General features: G+C 54.8%; 1 protein-coding gene across 5 annotated transcripts; it reads right to left on the minus strand.

Moving 5' to 3' along the window:
* Window positions 1-98: 98 nt before the first annotated feature.
* On the minus strand, window positions 99-20,781 carry LOC108921390 (unconventional myosin-IXb-like). Of its 5 annotated transcripts, none has more exons than XM_029249263.1 (41): window positions 20,526-20,781; window positions 17,622-18,509; window positions 14,637-14,731; window positions 14,241-14,303; window positions 14,039-14,138; window positions 13,841-13,941; window positions 13,548-13,677; window positions 13,351-13,440; window positions 13,137-13,253; window positions 12,907-13,041; window positions 12,670-12,791; window positions 12,411-12,552; window positions 12,111-12,306; window positions 11,862-11,937; window positions 11,522-11,614; window positions 10,612-10,651; window positions 10,286-10,408; window positions 10,115-10,195; window positions 9,253-9,363; window positions 9,004-9,126; window positions 8,763-8,912; window positions 8,470-8,627; window positions 7,687-8,265; window positions 7,407-7,497; window positions 6,980-7,162; window positions 5,681-5,778; window positions 5,231-5,331; window positions 4,996-5,132; window positions 4,793-4,900; window positions 4,454-4,630; window positions 4,284-4,325; window positions 4,040-4,151; window positions 3,764-3,837; window positions 3,389-3,581; window positions 3,125-3,253; window positions 2,913-3,018; window positions 2,625-2,756; window positions 2,403-2,526; window positions 2,089-2,204; window positions 1,885-2,006; window positions 99-1,267 (listed from the first exon to the last, which is right to left on the minus strand). In XM_029249263.1, exons 2-41 carry the CDS (start codon window positions 18,444-18,446, stop codon window positions 918-920), a joined length of 6,045 nt encoding a protein of 2,014 aa, XP_029105096.1. In that variant the 5' UTR covers window positions 18,447-18,509; window positions 20,526-20,781; the 3' UTR covers window positions 99-917. The 5 variants fall into 5 exon arrangements, with proteins under 5 accessions (XP_029105096.1, XP_029105095.1, XP_029105099.1 ...); XM_029249262.1 differs by having other exon boundaries at window positions 4,787-4,900; XM_029249266.1 differs by lacking the exon at window positions 20,526-20,781 and having other exon boundaries at window positions 4,787-4,900; window positions 17,622-17,777; window positions 17,869-18,478.
* Window positions 20,782-20,786: the final 5 nt, after the last annotated feature.

Genomic DNA, 20,786 nt, shown 5'->3' on the forward strand with positions numbered 1-20,786 from the left:
ACAAGTTGTCCTTCCTAACTGAATTGACCTTCTGTCTCCTGCAGGCGGTAGCACAGTGCAGCACAACACGACACAGTACAGCACAGCACAGAGGTGAGACACTGTAAAGCTTTATTAGAGGTAAATCCACTGCTGAAGCACACGAGCGCCAGCTTCGACTTTCCCGTTTACATTTCACATGTGGCATTTGCCAGCGAGTTCATGGGCTCTCTGTGATGCTGTGGTGTCAGTCGTTGATCCACGGAAGTGGTCAGTGGGACTTGAGCCCATGACAGTTACAGCAGCTTCCTACAGGGGCCGAGTTCATGGGGAATCCACGGGTTTCTCATAGAAAGTCAACGGTAAAACTTTGCCGGAGCCCTTTGCGCCTGGCAGTATGTAGGCTGTGCGCTCGGAGACTGCGAGGAAGCTGCAGAAGAGAGGTATTGACCAGCCAAATGATCCTACTTCTGTAGGACAGGTGCCAGTACAGCATTACAAGTGTTTGTCGGCAGTCAAGCGACATTAAAATAATTACAACAGAAGTACTTACAAAATACTACATTTATGCAAAATGCCTTGTGAGGATGAACCCCAATTCCCTGTCACTGTGATTACATTGAAAGAAATAGGATAATGCAGAAAGGAGCTTTTGCTTCCTTGAAATATCCCCTTTCAGGGGAAAAACAAGGGATAGAACGTAATTCTTCTTGTTTCTGTATGAATAGCCCATGAACAGCTCTTAAACAAATGTATCACAGACCTAATGTAGTTAGACAGTAAAAACGAGTACAGACAGGACATGGCGAGGCAGCGCTTCTGTTTCCAGAGTCATTAGTACCATGACATTTGTGACTATTTTTCTCATAAAGTTCATAAACGGTTTCCATGACGCCCTGTGACCGCCACACTCTCCTGAGCAGCCTTTCTTTTTCAGGCTACAAGTTGTCATCGATGTAGGGGATGTCAAGGCCAGAGAAAGTGCCCTGGGCTGAGTTGGGCCCCCTGTGGCCACCGGTGCGAGGAGCCAAATCCAGGGGAGCGTTGGGTTTCGTGTTCGTAAAGGGGGGCTGTCCTGGAGGGTGCTCCCATCTCTCCGCCCTAGGCAGCATAAGAGTGCTTTCTTGTGGGACACCTCCATGGAGCAGTGTGCGGGCACTAGGGACTCCTGGGTTCCAGCCCTGCTGCTGAGGTGAAGGCGAAGCCCTGCTGGCTTGGGTTGGCAAGGCCAGGGTTTCAGTCTTGTGCTTCGGAGTTGGGCTTGTCTTTTTTAACTCTTCAGGCGTCCCTAATACATTAGTGTTGATTAGAAAATTGGCAGCTACAAGCACTTGCTCATAAGAGCGATGATCCAAATTTACATTTATTTATTTAGCAGACACTTTTCTCCAAAGCAACTTTCAATGAACTCCATGTAGTGTTATGAGCCCACACACCTTATTCACCATGGTGACTTACACTGCTAGATACACTACTTACACTGGGTCACTTACCCATTCATCAGTGGAACACACACACACTCTCTCTGTCACTCACACACTATGGGGGAGCCTGAACAGCATGTCTTTGGACTGTGGGAGGAAACCCACGCAGACACAGAGAGAACATGCAAACTCCACACAAACTGAGCGGGGATTGAACCCACGGTCTCTCGCACCACCCAGGTGCTGTGAGACAGTAGTGCTACTCGCTGTGCCACCATGTTACCCAAATGCCCCCCCACCCCACGAATCAGTTCCAGTGAACAAAGCTGTTACCCCAGACCCTTAAGCCACACCAAAGCACTAGCCAGCGACAGCTTGTTGATAATGACAGTCTCCATACAGATTAAAACATTAGTAAAATAATTAAAAACATCACTAAAGAGACATTTTCAAAAAAATCCAATAGATGATTCTTTTCTACCGTAGTGCAGAGTTTCGTGACTTAGACTCCAGAGCCGGTCATCCAGCGGGCTGTCTGTCTCCAGGCTGTCCTGATCCAAGCAGGGCTGGTTTAGAGCAGGCAGCTTAGAGGCCAGGTCATCCCTGCAAGACGCAGACGAGTGCTGTGAGTTGCAGGTCAAACAGCTGTGCTCACTGCACTCGAGCCAAAGGAGCTTGCCCTTACTTCTCCTTCTTGATGGACTTGATGCGGTGCACCAGGATCTCCTCCACTTCTGAGTCTGTATCCATGGATTCGTCCTCAGAGAACGTAGTCTGGCCAAAAGGTGCTGTGTTTTGGACCTTGATACAAACAGTCAGGCCTCCGTTACATAAATGAACGTGAATTCCAAATTCATGTCATCAAAAGGATATTTTTGCATCGACTTCATGTTAGCAGAGATCATTGTTAGGCCAGGTCTACATGCTGCTCTGACATGACAAGCCAAAGACTGAGTGGACACTGAAGTTCTAGGTTTTACCATGATTTCCTGGACTCACTGTGTTTTGTCTTTTGAGCTTCAGTTGTTTGACCACCAGGGCTTCTGCATACTCAAGCTGCTGAAGCTCATTCAGCTTCTCTCTGTAGAGCCTCATCTGCTCATTCAACAGGATCTCTAGACACCTGTGTTAGACACAAACATCGTTCATGTCGGGGGACTAAGTCAGGCAACGGGAGAGAGGATGAAGGGTGCTGTGTCCCAGCGTGAGCCACACTCTTACATGGTGGTCTTGCCCATGTCCTTCAAGCTCGTGAGAGGGTCAGAGGTGTCTGGAGTGCGCAGAATACATGGGGCGAAGATGATGGCCAGCGAGCTGGGTGACATGCGGTTATGGGCCTCCTCTTTGGCCACCCTGCAAAAGAGAAGTGCACCAGCCTCCAGCAAGGGTGACTCACATCAAGCTGACACGGCTGCTCTAAAAGGCGCTACATTTTTACATGCAGCCACAGCCTTCCCTTATACTTGTAGTTGATAGTTAAGACAATGGAAGCAGGCGAGATTTTACAACCTGACCAGGTGGAAGATGAGCCTTTCCAAGGTGTTGAAACTAGGGGTGGGAAGGCGTTCCAACACTGTGTAGATGGCTTTCAGCTGCTCTGACTTCTCAGGGAGTTCTAAAGCAGCAAAGTATTTTAGTCCTTCGAGCACAAATGGCAAAAAGCAACAGGGATCTTTCAGATGCTGAACCGGATAATAAAAGCACCATTAGTCCCTGCCTACCGATGGCGTGTAGGAAGTCACTGTAATGGGTGTAGGTCATGAGGGGCTCCGGCAACTCTCGCAGCCACTGCTTGATCAGCCCAGTGACTGTGTGGATGGGGTACTCCTCCAAGCACACCGATCGCAGGTCTGCAAGTAGAACACCTGGCATTATGGATGTGGCACTAGGCAGGCAACCGGCGGCCCCCTTCGCAGTGTCTCCGCGAAGACCGTGAGCGCCCACACTACCCTTCGCAACGAGCTGCCCTGAACCCATGGCCTCACCCTTCTCCAGCCGCTGGTGCAGCTCCTTCACTCTGTGGGCTGCGCCGGACTTGCGGTAGATGCCCTCCGTGTAAAGGCCTTTCAGCTCCACGTGCTCCAGCAACATGGCCATGACGACAGGCACAGTGCTGTCCTCGCTGGTCAGAACGCACACGGGTATCCCAAAGAGCTGTGAGCTGCCCTGCTCAGCAAGCTGCAACACAATAGCAGCGCACTGAAGCTCAAACCGGGCGGCTCGTCGCTTCCCTGCGAGGAGCGCAGGACCATCACGGAGGATGGAGTTCAGCGTAAGCAAACGCCTTGAAGCGTTCCTAAGCAATCTTTCCTTTAACCGCAGAGTGAGCGCAGAGCCCGCAGAGCCCAGAGAGCCCTTACCTTCTTTGAGCAATATGGGGAGCAGCATTTGTTGATTTTTGAGAGGCACTTCTTGTGACACACCATTTTGCAAGCTGGAAAACAAAGCGGGAACATAAATCCACAGAGAGCCAGAGGGTGGCACATTGGTGAGAGATATGGCAAAAGCTTTGCTGGTGGGGACGTTAACAGTGTCAAGAGTGACATTTTGTGTTGCAGAGGTCCTGAGAGAAAGGCGGAGGACGGAGAGTGTAGTGCTGCCAGCCAACATGGTGGTGGAAGGACACAGAAACTCACAGCTGCACATGTAAGCCTTCTCCATTCCCCAGATGTAGGAGGTGCACTGGTCACATGACTGCATGATATTCACCTGGTAGGTGCTGAGCACATGGTCTAGACGGTGCTCTGTCTGCACAACAACAAGAGTAGCAGTAACAACAAAAGAACACATGCTGAGAACACATCCTCACAAATCCTGATTCTGTGTGGAAGCAGGAGGTCCAGCAGTTCCAGACAAAAGGTTTGGAAAGGCTCTTCTTACCACATTGTTCTTTTCTCTGCGCTTCTTTTGTTTCTTTGCAGGCTGCAACGTACATTACCACAGGTTATTGCCAGCTTTGTGAATAATTCAGTGTGTTCACATTTTCGTGATGAACAGAGATGGACTTAGCATCTAACAACTGCCATGGAGGCAAGCGCCAAAGAGTGTACCTTCTCTGGTTCCACCTCCTCCTTCTTAATCTCGGCGCGGACAAACCCGTCCAGAATTGACTGGAACAGATTCACCACCAGGGGGACCTCAGTCTTCTGCTTCTGACCAGCCAGGCTACACACTTTGTCCTGGTAGTTCATCATCAAGTCCTTGTAGCAGCAGCGACTTGATAGGTTCTGTCAGGCAAAGGGTGTGTGTGTGTGTGTGTGTGTGTGTGTGTGTGTGTGTGTGCGCGGGAGGTCACATGACTGGCCCAGTGGAACCACAAAGAAAAAGGAAGCTGTGTGCTTCACCTGGCTGTGCCAGTCACACACTGGAAAGAAGATGCTCACACTCACTGAGAGAGCATACAAGCTCTTGATGTTCTCCCTGAACTCTACCGTGGCCCTGATGAAGATGTTCTCTACTGCAGAGAGGTGCTTCCCTTTCGAGTGCAGGTCGTTCACCTGAAAAGACAGGCGTTTGGGTTTGGAGCCAATGTCTTCACGTGCCATTGACATGGTTACGTCCAGTGCCGTGTTACAACGGAGCAATGGGTCACCTGATTGGCCAGGAAGTCATCCAGGTGGCGCAGCTCGTTGGGGTTACTGATCTTGCGGTCCAACGAGGCGTTCCACTGCACAGGCACCCTAGTGGCACGGCTTATTCTGATGGGGACCTGACCCATCCGGAAGGAGTCTGCTCAGTTCAGAAATACACAACAAGAATGGCTCCAGTAACGGTTGGTTCTTGGTCCTCGGCCCACCGTTGGCAACCTACAGCTCAAGGTTGCTCACCTTCCCTTCCTGGTGTCTGCGTAGGGGTCACCTCTCCATCATCGGATGTTTGAGCATCCTTATGGGGACGCTTCTTAAGAATCTTCCTCAGGAAGCCAGACCTGGGGACCAAGAGGGTGTACTTATGCAAGGCTTACACAAGGGTGTGTTCCCACACACACTCACATGACCTTTACACATGTAACTGTACATGCTGGACATTGTAATCCAAAGCAAATTCATGAGGCTCAAAATGCTGGTTGAAAATACCACTTTTATGCATGTGGACAACTCACAGGAGTCTGGAAATGTCAGAAATCAAACCTATGTGGTAAACCCAAAGTAATACCCAATGGCGGTCATGGACAGCCAGTGCACACGCTCTGTCTGAGTGAGGTTTTTCTTGAAGAACCTCGAGGCCCTCTGGCTCATCCACACCACCATCTGAGCGATGAATAAACATTGAAGTACTTCTCTGGGGTCGTGGGCTGAGGATAGACAGATGTCCCACCATCTCTTCTCTGGGTGCTCAATTTTGAACCATCAGGAATTGTGGCGTCTCCTGGGAGCTGAGAAGGACAGAGAAAACGAGAGCGACGCCATTCTTGCAGCACATTTTGACGGAACAGTAGAGTCACCACATCAATGCAGGCCACGGCATCTGTACCAGCGTCAAGGACAAGGAAAGAGAGAGCTGCACCGATGGTATCAGCTGCCGTCCAAGTGTTCCCCTTTGCTGTCGGGGGCACTGCCGGCACCCCCTCCTTTGCCCACGACAGAGTGATAGGGTCCCTTCGCCAGGCCTCCCATCAAGTGGACGTCCCTGCACCATGTAGCCGCCCCGCCCCGCCCCAAGCGATCCGTCTCGTCAGCTCAGCTCGGCTTCATCAGCACAGTAACCTCTCCACCGCCACCACATGCTTGCCCCGCGGATCACCAAGGCAGCACTCACCCTCACCTGTTGACCTTTTTTGCAGATGCAATAGGGAGCAGCTCTCACCAGCACAATGCAATGCAGGTCTAAGAGAGCATGCACCTATTCATCTGTCTGCAATTGACACACTGACCAATGAAGACGCAAGTATTTCTCCACCTACCATTACTGACCACTGTGAGCCGTTCAGCCACCGAGTACCTTTTTCATTTTGTGTCCCGAAAAATAAGGTGAATTTTTATGGCTTCTGAGGCTCTAGAGATTGCGAGAACAGAAATGTCCTGTTGCCTCTAAAACGTCCTCTGAAATACTCGTTGTGCTAGAGCTCATTCAGTCACAGCCATCGAGTCCAGGCGTGGGGAACGAGTTCCTGTGTGAGACGAGCGCTTGGGTCCTGGTCCTGTGCACTGACCTGCATTTACGTTTTCATTGATTCATTTTGTTGATGCTTTTCTCCAAAGCCACTTGTTAAGCTACTTGCACTGATTTACCCATTTATAGAGGTGTGGTTAAACTGCCACTTGACCAGCTTCCGTCAAGGGCCTGACAGCCTCAGAGCTGTGAGCTTCACCACTGTGTGTACAGAACAAAGGCAATGCCTTCGATGGAGCCATGAGCCCTTTGACAAAAAAGGTCAGAAACCGGTGGTGGCAGCAGCAGCAGACAGGCCCCCCGCCACAGAAGAGGCAGTGTGAGGTCCTGCACCGTGCGACCCTGCGGTGTGTGTGTGTGTGTATGTGTGTGTGCACGCGCGTGTGCTCTGCCTCCTGGATTTCACACTGGTCTCCAGCTCTGCATGCATGCAACAGCCACGGGCTCCACCTCATCCCCGGTACCTTCGGCTGGGGCGGACAGGCAGGGCTGTTGACATCAGGGAGGGGGAGTGGGGGAGGCGGAGGGCCAGGGCTCATGGGGGGCAGTGGAAAAGTCCAGAACTCCTTGTATTCTACGTCCTCGCCTTTGAGCATCAAGCCGCTGCGGCCGTGGGCTAGCCGGCGCTTCGGGTGCAGCGGCCGGACCTACACAAGCCAAGCAGTGTAATCAAGAGACACAGCGATTATGGCTCTTCCTCTTCCACTTGGGCAAGGCCTGGATGCCCTATGGGCAGTGGCTGAGGGTCACGCTTCACACAGCTGGGTCACACCTGCTTTTTAGTACGCCACATTTTAGCACACCGAGCTCATGTACAACGGCAAGAAAGGATCTTCTGGAGATCACTGACCGCGAGATGCGCTACTCGGCATGTCGAGCTTCTCTTTGTACCTTCTGGATGAAGTCAGCCGCACCGCCATGCTCGGGTCCTGACAGGCTGAGGTCCGACACGTCACCCAGGGAGATCGAGATTCTCCGGCATCTGAAATGGTGGAAAATACATACCGTGGGTCTGTGGAGTCCCAGGCCGAGGGAAAGGCCAAGACAGAAGGTCTGTCACGCAAAGAGCAGAGAAGCACTGCACCTGACACTATGAGATCTGTCCGATTCCCTGAAATCATAGCAGCAGAAGGAAGGCAGAGATACTTAGTAATGGGAAAGATCTACATACAGCGAACCCTTATTCCTCCTCTGTTCTGTGCTCTGGGGCTGTGAATTAGCACCATCTGCAAGTGCCTCGCTCCTTTTCTCCTTCCACCGCTCTGCCCTCTCCTTCAGGATGGTCCTGTTGTCATAGCGCTTCAGCGTGCCCGCACCGGTGGGCTCACCGTGGTCTGGGGTGAAGTCCAGGGGTAGGGAGTTGGGGCGCACCCGCTCCCACTGCTTCCCTACTTCTTCGTGGACCCTTGCGAGAGCAGAGGGCTGTCGCTGTGGCTCCCCGCCGTCCTTCTTCCTCTCCGGCTCGGCTTCACACATGGGTTTGACGGCCTCTGGGGAAGGCTGCTCCCAGGTCACAGCGTTGCCCTCTCTCTTGTTCTTCAGAGCCTGCAGGGGTCCTCCAGATGGCCATTCTCTGGTGCCCTCATCCCTGTTAGTCTCCCACAGTGCTTGGACACGTCCCTGCAGCGTCACCACTGGCACGCCCTCCTGCCTGCCTCTCGGTACAGTGTTCTCTTTGCTGACATCTGCGTGTGGCTTGTGCGACTTTCTCTCTGGAGCCTCCTGCTCGCCCTCCTGCTCCTCCTGGGTCCTGAAGGGAGGACACCGTTAGTGACGTGCCAGGGGCCTGCACACAGGTGTAGCGCTCATCCCTAATTTGACCCACCGCGCCTCGACCCCACCCTGTGCGATCAAACCCACAGTCCCTTCCTCAAATGAGAAACCTCGCTGACACTCTGGAGGCACAAGTGCAAAGCACACACATGCTGTGTAAGCAAGCGTGAATCAGGCGCACCTTTGCTGGGCTGCCCTGCTCTCTGCCAGCTTCTGCATGTTCTTGAAGTGGTTTCGCTGATGCAGGTACTCAGCTCTCTGGTACGAGTTCTCCCACATCGCCTGGATTATGGCCGTGACCCTGTAGCGCCTCTCCTCTTGCATCCGGCGCCAGTGCCGCTGCATCCGGAGAGGGACAAAGATCACAGGTACCGCGAAGGGCTGTGTCTACCACACTGGTGCCACCCCATGGTCACAAGCCCTTTCTAAAGTGATACACCACCTTGTCACCTTTACAGAAGTCAGCGCACGCACCTGGATCACGATGGCAGCACTCCGCATCAGTAGGAACTGCTTCCTGTCCAGGTGCGCCCGGAACCAGCGCTGAAGATAGAGGATCTTGTCCATCACCCGCTTGTGCCGCATATCCTGCAGCCGCTGCCTCTCTGGCTCCTTGAGGAACACCTGGCCACCAGTGAACAAGTCTCAGGTCAAAGATCAGACCTTACGAGTCACTCCGAGGACAGTAACAGTTTATATTCGGTGTCGGGGCAACCTTTGTCTTGCCGATCTGGTAGGTGCCAGCAGCCAGACCCATCTTCTGGAAGAAGTTGGCGATGTCTCTCTGCGGCGTCGAGGCATCAGTGGGCAGCAGCACCCGGAACTGCTCGACAAATTCCTTCCCCGGGAAGCACACAAAAATCAAACACCGATACCTTCGTGAGGAGAGCCCCGGCACCCACTTGGGTCTGAGTCTCAGTCTCACGCTCACCAGGCAACTGAGGAGGCGGAGCCTGCTGCCTACCTCAAATGTGTACTTGGCGCTGTAGCCGGACCGCCGGATGCGCACTGTCTCCAACATGCCTGTGTAGCGCAGCTGCTGAAGCACCAGGGAGTCGTCGAAACACATCTCCATCTGCAAACACAGCCGGGCCCTCACTGCATTATGAGGGAAGCTGCTGTTGGAACCCTGAGCCACACACTGCCAGTGTGAGCTGCTCTGGAACACACTTATTCGTTTATCTGACACCTCTATCCAAGGTGACCTACAGTGTTAGGTACACTGTAGTACGCTGTCTGCAGTAATTCACACGGCTATACAGCAGTGCAGCATCTCACACATGCGCGCACACACACACACACGTGCACACACACACACACACACACGCGCACACACACACACACACGCGCACACACACACACACACGCGCGCACACACACACACACGCGCGCACACACACACGCGCGCACACACACACACACGCACGCACGCACACACACACACGCGCACACACACACACGCGCACACACACACACACACGCACGCACACACGCACACACGCACACACACGCGCGCACACGTGCGCACACGTGCGCACACACACACACACACACACACACACACACACACACACACACACACACTACAAGCTATTTTAATTCACCAGTTCACTTCAGATGTGTGGAGTGTGGTAGGAAGCCCACTCGAACGTGGGCGGAACACACAAACTCCACAGAGACTGCTTTGAGGCACCAGCGCTACCTGCTGTGCCACTGGGACACCCGCTTGCTAAATTACTCTGGTGTGACTGCAGGAGTTGATTCAGAGTTGATTCTCCGCATAAGGGAACAAGGTGCGAGTCGCTGCAAGCAGGGTAACATCCCACCTTGTCGGCGTTGGAACGGATGCAACGGATGAAGAAGGGCTCAGCTCTCCCCAGGGTCTCGAGCAGCTTACTGAGGGAAGCCTGTGTCACACAGAGGGCAGAGGTCAAAGGTTAGGAGCCACACCATCAGATAGCTGAGAGAGCGCCGTGGAGCCTTGTCACAGTGAGCACCTGGAACTGCGCGCTGATGCTGGGGGGCTTCTTGCCCTTGTGCAGGTGGAGGAGGGCCCTGGTGGTGCGGTCATGGACACTGAGGCCCATAATGAGCTTCAGAGAGGAGGCGTCAATGAGGTTCTGCGGTGCACAAGCCACGGCACAGTTACTTCACCATCATGTACAGACACTGCTACTGTTTTACACACATCATCTTCTACTGGCGCTTCTGTCACACATGCTGCTCTGAAACATGCACGCGCACAAACACACACACACACACACACACACACACACACACACACACACACACACACACCCAAAGCTTGAGCCTGCCATGTTACCTTGGGGATGATCTGCTTCTGCCGGGCAGTCCTGCTGTTCCTGTGGGTTTGGCACATGGGGGGGAAAGCGTGAAAAGTCTTGCTGCGCAGTGTGGTGGAGGCGGGGGGGGGGGGCAGGGGGTTGATGGAGTGACACACACACGCTACCATTTCAGAAGGTGTGCGAAGGCCAAGTTAACCCTCTTTGCACCGGCTGAGGAAGGTGACCCCATCGGAGTGACCGAGTGTACCGAACTGTTCAAGGTTGTCCGGTTTCTGTCTGGTTCACTGCTCAGTGCTCGACTCGCTGCCGGATGCGACCAGACAGCTTCCGCAACCTTGACCAGCTAGGCGAGCATGCAGATCCCACAATCACACGAGCAGGAAGTGGAAAGACACCGAGGACAGAGAGGGAGGGATGGAGGAGAGCAGACAGATACACAAGGTCTCCCTCCCAAGTATGATTAGGACACCGTTATAGAACCATTTCACCCATTTGCTAACAGAACTCCTCCAGTATTTTCGAGAAACACAAAGAATGAGCACAGTTCCCACAGCCAACAGCAGCCGAGACCACGCGGTGCCAAGTGCCGGTAGGGGGCTGCGACACGACCGCGTGTGCTTTCCTAGCACCACCACAGCCATGCACGTGTGAATGGGACCACGGTTCATGGAGGACCTGCCCATGATCCTTCCCACATAACCTGAGGGCAGAAGAGAGGTGCGACAAACAGGGGTGGGTGGGTCGACGCTGCAGCAACGTGGCGACTGCCTTTTCATTTCGACGCCAGCACTACTGTTAATGTCTTCTGACCATCGAGACCCCGAAATGTCTGTTACGCCTCTGTTTTGGGAGAGGGACGTTGTTCGTCCGCTACCCCTGTAGTCGCTACCCCTCTCCTGCTCTCCCTGTGTCCCTCCGTTCACTTACTTCTTACTCTCATAGCTAGCAAAGATGTCTTCGAAAGCCTCTAGAGGGCGCTCCATTGAACGATCGAACGAGAAGTCAATGCAAGAGCCGTAGCTGTGGAGAAAGGGACCGGTAACAGCGCTTGAGACGCCCGTCACTCGAGTGCCTGTCAGCAATGTCAGGAATGCAGTGGAACTCGTGGAGGGGAATCCGCAGTCTGCGGTCTTTGCTCCGCTGCCAGCACAGTTACAGGTAAGTGCTGTTCAGCAACGGAGACCTGGACACATCCTCTTCAGAGTGCTGGATGCCGGCTGTGCAAGCGGAGTAGAGAGCGGAGCCACCGGCAGGTCACTGCTCTTACCTGCACAGTCTCTCGGCGGGCGTTCTGGGCGTGCGCAGTTCACCGAGCAGAGTCCGGGAGCCACATCTACTCAGGGCTGTGCAGCAGAGGGACAGGTCGGACAGGGATTTGCACAACAGCCGTGGCACCGACACGCATTTGTTCTCCTACAACCTGGCGCTCATAAGAGGCCTCCGACCGTGTACGTTGCCGCATCGCCTCCAGGTGGAGACTGCAGTGGGGGAACGGTGGTGAGACACGCTGGCCTACCTGTGGTCTTTTCCGCGTGCTGCCGCCCAGCCTCCTTGAGAACAGCCAGGCTGCAGACGGTGGCGCGGAGGACCCCCCAGCGGAACGCGGCTGCCGGCGCCATCCCAACCAGCTGGCGGACGTACGCCCGGTCACTGCACCGCAGCAGCGTCACGATGTCTGCCCGCATGTGGTCCGTGTTCTTCTCCCGGAAGTCCTGGAGCACAGGGAGATGGGAGGGGTAGAGCTCCGTCACAGTGTCTCTCGGCCGAGCCGGAGCACAGAAGCCGACAGGCATCGCTGCCGGGAGCGACAAGTCACCTTCACGTGGTACTTGACGTTCCCCGCGAAGTGGCGGACCACAAAAGCAGGTTCCAACACAGGCGTGGGCACAAAGTAGGGGTTCCCCTGGTGCTGCTGCTTCAACTTGGCCAGTAGCGTTTTGTCCGTGGCGTGAGGGAAGCTGAGCGCAAGAGATACATGCCGTGAGCACCAGGGCCCGTCGGACACCTCGTACCTGGACTCGCGCCTCAGTCTGAGGGCCGACGGCTGGTCCCGGGTCGCTCGCGGAGGGACTCACTTGCTCTCTTCGTCCAGCAGGTAGAAGAGGCCTGTGGGCTTCTTGCTGAACAGGTGGATACAGCCCACGTTGTCCATGTAGTCGATGTTGTGCCAGCTGATTCCCTCCGCCTGGTACCCCTCCTGCAAGGACAGCAGGCCGTGAGAAGCGCCGGAGCAGCGGAAAAGCACGGTGGCAACCGGGCCCGGCAGCCCCGGGGTCCTGAGGAGTGCGCGTTGCAGGAACACCTCCGCCCACCTGCTCCAGCTTGAAGATGTGCTGGTTGAAGTAAAACTGCAGCTGCTCGTTGGCATAGTTGATGCAGAACTGCTCGAAGCTATTGGTCTTGAAGTCCTCAAACCCAAATATGTCCAGGACGCCTATGGATAGAAACTGGAGGGAAAAGGCAGAGCATTAAAACCGCGGTTGCCTCAGCAGCGTTCCTTCCACCGACGGGTCAATGTACCGACCAACTGGAAGCTCCTTACAGAGATGCACTCCTCCATGTCCTTCTTGTTCAGCAGAGCGTGGTTGATGCGCAGCACGATCCAGTCAAAGAGGGCGCTGTACAGAGACTTGGCCATGGAGTCACGCACCGTCACCGCCTGAAGGATACATGGCCACGACCTGGCTTAGCCGTATGCACTACCCTTGGGAATGTATCCAGAATCCCTCGGCTGCTCGACGCTAGCGGAGACCCACCTCGCTGGGGCTGTACGGGAAGATGAGCGTGTCGTTGGCCGTCACGGCCGTCCGCTGGGTCAAGGCCTCCACAAGCAGTTCCTTCCTGACCTGCAGAGACACATAGCTGTTGAGACACAAACTCCGTCGAGCTCTGCGGCGGCACCTCATACCTCATCCTGTTCCAAAATGATGGGCGACGTGGGCGAGAGTGTCACCTGGAGCAGGTCGGACAGGATGGCCAAGACCCCTGGGGGACCCACTTCGAGCCCCTCATCTCTGTCTGTCCCCCGCGGTTTATAGGTCACGTTGCCCAGGTACAAGATGGCTGCCAGCATGGCGAAGATCCTTCAACAGGTAAAACATGGTGCCAGTGTTACGGATGCCTCCCGTATGTAGCTGAACAAGATGAAGGAGCTGTGTGCTATATTTGTGTCTCCTCTCTCCTCACTGAGATGAGCCTGTTGACCAGGCTGCTGGAGTCCCCCCACCATTGCACTGTGACACTCACTGCTTCTTTGTGGGCGGCAGGAATCCCACCATCCCCATGGCCTGCTGCAGCCTTTCGAACTCATGCCGCAGGACTGCTTTATCTTCCATGTCGAGGTTCTCCTGAAGGAAGGTCGAAAACAAGGGACAGACATCCACAGTGAGAAAAGTGGCACTTGTGGAGCAGGACCCGTGTCGGGGAGGTCGGGGGGGGGCACACCTGCTTGAGGTAGAGATACTCTTCAGGCCGCAGCAGCTTGAACTCCTTGCGCTCGTCCTCCGAAGCCCCAACCAGCAGGTAATAGAAAACGTGGTAATTCCTGCAGAGGCGGCAACAGCACAGGACTCAACTCGGCCGCACAGCCAACAGGGACCAGAAGAGGTCAGAGGTCAAAAGTCACAGCCTGTCTGCCGACCCTCACCTCTCGTTCTTCTCTCGGGAGATGAGGCGGGACTTCTCCAGGAGGTACTTCTCCACCACCGCTCTAAAGAGGCAAAAAGAAGAGAGCCTTCCACTGAAACCGATTTAGCTCCGTTCTCTTTCCTCTTTCTCCCCTTTGTCTGCTCTCTGCATTAAAATGGTCAGTGCAGCAGGGGGTGGGGGTGGGGACGGGGACACACACACACGACTGGCCTCGCACATCCGACACCAGGAAACAGATCAAAACATCCAGAGGGTTAATCAAGACTGTGGCGCTGGACACGGGAATTGTGTGTTTGTGTGTGTGTGTTGCTGAGTGCAAGGCACTTGCTGCTGACATACAGGAGGCTCTTGTGCAGCAGGTGGTACAGCAATGAAGGAAGCAGGAGAAGCTCACCCTCGTACTATGCCGCTCTCCAGATAGTTGACCTGGATGAACTTCCCGAAGCGACTCGAGTTGTTGTTGTACGCAGTCTTTGCGTTGCCAAACGCCTGTCAACAAAACGAGAACAAGTCACACACACATACACACGCACACACACACACACACACACACACACACACACACACACATACATTTTCAGAACCGCTTGTCCCATACAGGGTCACGGGGAACCGGAGCCTACCCGGCAACACAGGGCGTAAGGCCAGAGGGGGAAGGGGACACACCCAGGACGGGACGCCAGTCCGTCGCAAGGCACCCCAAGCGGGACTCGAACCCCAGACCCACCGGAGAGCAGAACTGCGGTCCAACCCACTGCGCCACCGCACCCCCCACACGCACACAGTACCCTTAAAAATAAGTCAAGAGGAGCTGATCAGAAAGTACTTGTTTTAATGAATGGCCTCAAGTAAATGGATTTAAGGGGAATGACACCACCATGTTGCTGGTTCACATCCCTCCATCACAAGTGACATTCAAATAGCAAATACATAGATAATCATCACTGATGGTGTTGGACTCATTGATAGAGGTGTCAGGAGATCAGGAGAGAAGTGGCTGTCAAAGAGAGGAGGGATTCAGCAGCTCCGAGGAACACAAGGAGCTTGTTCCACCACATAAGGGACAAGAAGGGTTTTCAGTCTGCAGTCATCCAGACAAAATCAGGCTGCAGTCTGGAGTCTGTCTGACATATGCCCCCCCAACACCACCAGCTGCACAAGTTAGATCCTATAAAACCAAGAAGCCTCAGTCAACAGCTCTTTTTTGCAGTGCAGTAATGTAGCTGGTCACCATGAGGTCACATGTGGACATGGGCTCCACAAAGGAACGGGGGGGTCCTATCAGCTGCACTTTCACACTTGTACCTTCTTCTCACCTCTCTGTGTCCACAACGCGGTTCACACTGTACCTTTGGGCCAAAGCAGGCTGTGGGAGGAGAGCTGCCTCCCCAGCATGCCGAGCTGCCGCCTGCGTGTTGTCCCACACACCACATACCAATCTTATCTTCAGGCAGCAAAACTGCAGCACTTTCCCACAGGAGGTCCAGGTGTGCTGTGTGTCATGGGTGTGAGTGTGTGAGACGTGTCCAGGGCACCACCCCCAGCAGAGCGCAGAGCGAACTTTTGGGCCGAGCTCTTGACTTCCGTGTGCGTGAGCAAGGGCCCCCGTCGGAGCCGCCCCACCCTCAGAGGCACAGGGACGAGGGGTGGGGGGGGCCTGCCAAACCTGTTGGTGCCAAAGAAATCTCTAAATCACTTTCCTTTCTTACACTGAATGAGCTATGTGGGGGGAGGGGGACATCTGGAGCCCTCTGCCAACAGGTAGCGTTCAGTGCTGCATGTGATCTCACTCACACACAGACACAAACAAGGGGAGCTCTGAACAGCAGGTCCCGCCTCAAACTCCAGCAGCCCGAGGGAAGTGGATGGTTAGCAGATCAGTGAACGGGGCTCATCACTGCCCCAGCGGGGCTCTAAACCTTCCTGGTGCCGTGAAACCGGTCCAGTGGGACGCGCACAGAACCGGGCTGCAGTCCTCATGTGTTTGAGGTACCTATTCGTTCCATGTGGCGGCCGGCGGGTGCATACACTTCTTCAGTAAACTCAAAATCTGCTGTGTGTCGCTCTACAGAACATGCACTGCTGCCAAATCATAGCAAACAGACAGTCTGTAGGTCCTCAAATCTGTCCCCGATGTGGTGGAATGAGCTCCCTGTGTTCCTCAGAGCAACTGAATCCTTCCCACGTATAAGAAGGGTCTCAAACCCATCTCTTTGAGAGCCACTTGTCTCCTGATCTCCTGACAGCTCCATCAATGAGTCCAACACCATCTGCAATGATTATCTATCTATTTTCTATTTTAATGTCACTTCCATAAGAGCTGCTGGACCGGAGGGATGTGAACCAGCAACATGGTTGTGTCACACACATAAGCTGTGTGTCTGTAGTTCCATGTATGTCTCAAGCTCTTTGTTTACTCTGAGCTGTGCAGAACTGCTACTCAGGGGCCCTCCGGTGTTCACACTGACACTGTTGTGCACTATTGTACACTCTTTTACACTGTTCTAGATTGTGTGATGCATTCAGTTCACGTGCCCAAGGAAGCTGTCAGCTGCAGTACAGCAGTGGGCGCTGGCAGTCTGGCAGGATGAGAACTGAAAACTCTGCCGTACAGGAAGCTGCAGCGAGAGGCGGAGCTTCACCAATTCGCAACCTCAAACACGGAGCAGGGTACCATACTACTTGTGACAGAGAAAGAGGGACATGCAGAGAGACAGCCGTGTACACGCACACAGAGTCGTGCACACACATGCTGCTGCCTGCCCGCGGCGGGGCTCGACCCCAAGCCATCTGATAAGGTTTTGGTGCAACTCTACACATGATGCAGAGCGTGTTCTCACTTCAGCCAAACATAGCCAGAAGACAAAACTTGACAGAGATGCGCACGCGTGCTTTCGGTTTGTACCGCAGTTGCCGGCAGCATCTGTCCGGAGAACGGACGGGTTGGGCGAGGGGTGTGGGGACAGGACCCCGAGTGCCGCAAACCTGGCCGTAAACGCGCATGGGTCGGCAGCTGATCGCAGCTGGACAAGCTCTTGCGGAGTGAGGACGAACGCAGTAAAAGCACTGGATGGGCCGTACAGCCGCCGACTGTAGGTCCTTCCAGACCTCATGTGAGAAGAAGAGGGCGAGAAGCTTCAGACGGAGGCCGACCTTCTCACCAAGCCGCACTTCCCCTCTGCTCCTTCACTTCTGCTTTCGGAGGAACATTTACATCAGAGTGTCAGAGCGGCTCTCCGTGTGGGTGTCCCTCCACAACATGCCAAGTCACGCTGCGGGTGTCATACTGGTGTCCTACAGGTGTCACAGAGGTGTCCCAACCCACCCCCAGCTCACTGACCCAAATCTGCGCCCCCTGCTGCCCACGCGTGTCCCTTACCTCCAGGACTGGTCCGGCCCCCAGGATGGTCCTCTCGATGCCACTGGTGTAGCCCTTCTGGCTGAGCGCCGTCAGGCAGTGGATCAGGAAGTTGGTGCTCTGAGTCTTGCCCGAGCCGCTCTCGCCCGAGATGAGCACGCACTGGTTGCGCCGGCGCTGCAGCATGGTATGATACGCCACGTCGGCGATGGCAAACACGTGGGGGCCGAGCTCGCCGAGCGCCCGCTTCTCGTACATCTTCACGTACTTGGGGTTGTAGATGGGCAGGAACGTGAAGGGGTTGACGGCCACCAGCATGCTGCCGGCGTACGTGTAGATCTTGTGGCGCTGGAAGCGGGTGCGCAACACTCCCAGGATGCTGCTCTCGGTCAGAACCGGCAGGTCGCACAGGTCGTCCACGTCCTCGCGCTCCGGCGGCAGGAAGCCACGCTCCACCAGCTTCTGCGCCGCCACCTTCTCCCCGCAGGGCTGGCTCGTGGGTCGGTAACACACGGCGCCATCGGGGTCGCACTCCCGCAGCAGGAAGTAGTAGCCGTCGCTGCATGGGTGCTGTTCCTGGGCGCCGAGGGGCCACAGCAGGATGCGCAGCACGGGCTGCTCACAGGGCTGCAGCACCCACTCCTCGCCGCCACACTCCTTCACCTCAGCCAGCACGTAGTGCCTCGACGGGTCCGCGCCCAGCACCGCCACCGCCTCCTTGATCACCGCGGCGGCCGTCGTCTCCCGTGGCACCACGATCGTGCACCAGCGGCCCGTCTCCTGCGACATCAATGTCTGGTACACCTGGAGCACGTAGCTCCTCCCGTCGCTGTCACTGCCACTCATGATGAGCCGTGCGGGGAGCCTTCAGCATAACGAGGCGCCGTCTCTCGACTTGGAGTCTCGCACCTGAGAAGGGAGATGGGAGGCGGAGGAGGCAGGGCACACTGGGATTATGAACAGGCAATGCAGAAGAGCCTTCTTTTCTCATAGTACGGTAAATGCGTGTTCGGTGGGATCGGCTGTGAGATGTGCAGTTGCCCTTCTGAGGGGCTCAAGTTGCCGAACTGATCGTTTCCCGGGACACAAATTCCACTTACGACCGAATCTCTTACAGTAACGGTACCTTTACTGGGATGCTGTGTCCATAATCTGCTGCTTCGCAGGTGTTTATGACAGAAATGAATAAAGGTTCAACGATTGCTGCCTCTGTCTTTCACTGTGCCCAGCAAACACACATGCAAACACAGACTGTGTCACAGACAATGTACAGTTACAAGTTTTACACCCTAGATTCTGTTCATGTGTTGTATGGCTGCATTTCACGGTCTGTGGTCGTTCCACTATCTGCGATGTGTTACAGCGGGACTCAGTGTGTGGACACAGTGCTCCTCGCTGAACCACGCAGGACGTCTCTGTCCTCCCAGAGGAATGGCCACTCGGACTACATTTTCAGGCCATGAAGTTGCAGCTGGGGACGCGGCAGCTGAGCCGCAACCAGAGATGTTTATGGTCACGTTCAGACAGGTACAGGGGTGGAGGGTCTCCCACACGGTCCTCTCCATGTGGATGCGACTAGTTGCCACGCAAGGGGACACCGCCGGATCCTTCAACTCAAACCAGTGATGGAGCTCCACCTCCTTTAGGGAAGAACAACAGACAGCAGGAGCAGGACACACTGGCTGGACACAGTCACTGCAGCTCAGGGCAGTGAGGTCCAGTCGCGGCACGGGGCAAGCAATGGCCACAGGGTGGAGGGCTCACACAGGGGGTCACACACATAATGGGATGGTCAGGCCCTCCACATGACCTCCTGCTGTCCAGTTGCAACAGTCTCTGTGCACATCTGCCAGTCTCAGTATGTGTCCCCTCTGATCCAGGAGATGTGACCAGGCCTGTCAGGGTACGAGTCCCTGCAGACGCACCCTCCCTCCCACACACACACCTTCCCAGTGTAGTTCAAACCAGAATTCTTCAGTGGCTCTCAGTGAGGTATGCAACCACAGGGCAGGTCCCTACCTGTCAACATGGGGAGAGAATCAGGGCGTCGCTCCTTTCTCGTGCACTGCACCACACTGCACACACCTCTTTATTCAGGCGATACACTGGGCTACCACCATGGTACCACCAACTACTGGCTACTCCACTCTCACGACTCACATTTTACAATCAGAAACAATCACTGGGGGAACTGGAATACTGGACATTAATAAGTTCACACACAGGAAGAACTATTAATAACTTATTTAATTATATGGTTCCACTCACACACACACACAGAGAGGAAAGCCCAGCGAAAGCCTCTGTGTTCCCACGGCCATGTGGACATGTGTCCATCATTATGTCCTACAGCTGTAAACATCACACGCACACACACACACACACACACACACACACACACACACACACACACACACAACTTTTTGTCTTCTGTAGGCACCGTTTCAAAGCATCTACTAACTTTATCATGTAAATTCAGACATGTAGAAGGTTCTGGATAAGGTATGCGGGACATTCGCGGTGACGCCTCGCAGAGAACACACACCGCTGGCCTTTTCACACCACGTGAGCACCATGACCTGTGAGAACCAGAGCCCAAAAAGCAGAAGCCTTCACTCAGTGTGCAGGTACTGTCTGTTCATTAGCATTCATTGAGGTGAATTGAGGTAAATGAGGGTTCATTCCCAGTACAGCTGCAGTGGCGCTCAGGAGCAAGAGCACGAGACTGTCCTGCACACACCCACCCACACCCACACACACACACACACGTGCACACGCGTGGCTCTGACCACCCATCCGATGCTCTCTGCACTCCACACTTCCTGATCACCAGACACCTCACAGAGAAACCTCAGCAGCAGGTGCTGGAAGGAGAGCCCCGCACACAGGAGTTCACACACCGCAGTCTCTCACAAGGTTGCTCACCTGGGATCACATCTGTCCTCCTTCCAGTCCTCGCTGGGCCGGAGAGCCGGGGGACCGGGGGTCCTCTCCTGCCCCCCCTGTGCCAGTGAATCGAACACACCTGAGGTACAGGTACGGCTCTTCACCTCTGGCTGCAGGGAGATGGTCCTCAATGTCCTCCAAGTGTGTGTGTGTGTGTGTGTGTCAAAGTGGAGGAACAGCGGGTCCCCTGAGCAGGGGGTTCGAGGTCCACCTCTCCGCCGCGATCTTCTCACTTTCTCA

The sequence above is a fragment of the Scleropages formosus genome, chromosome 25 (assembly GCF_900964775.1).
Source record: "Scleropages formosus chromosome 25, fSclFor1.1, whole genome shotgun sequence".
NCBI lineage: Eukaryota > Metazoa > Chordata > Actinopteri > Osteoglossiformes > Osteoglossidae > Scleropages > Scleropages formosus.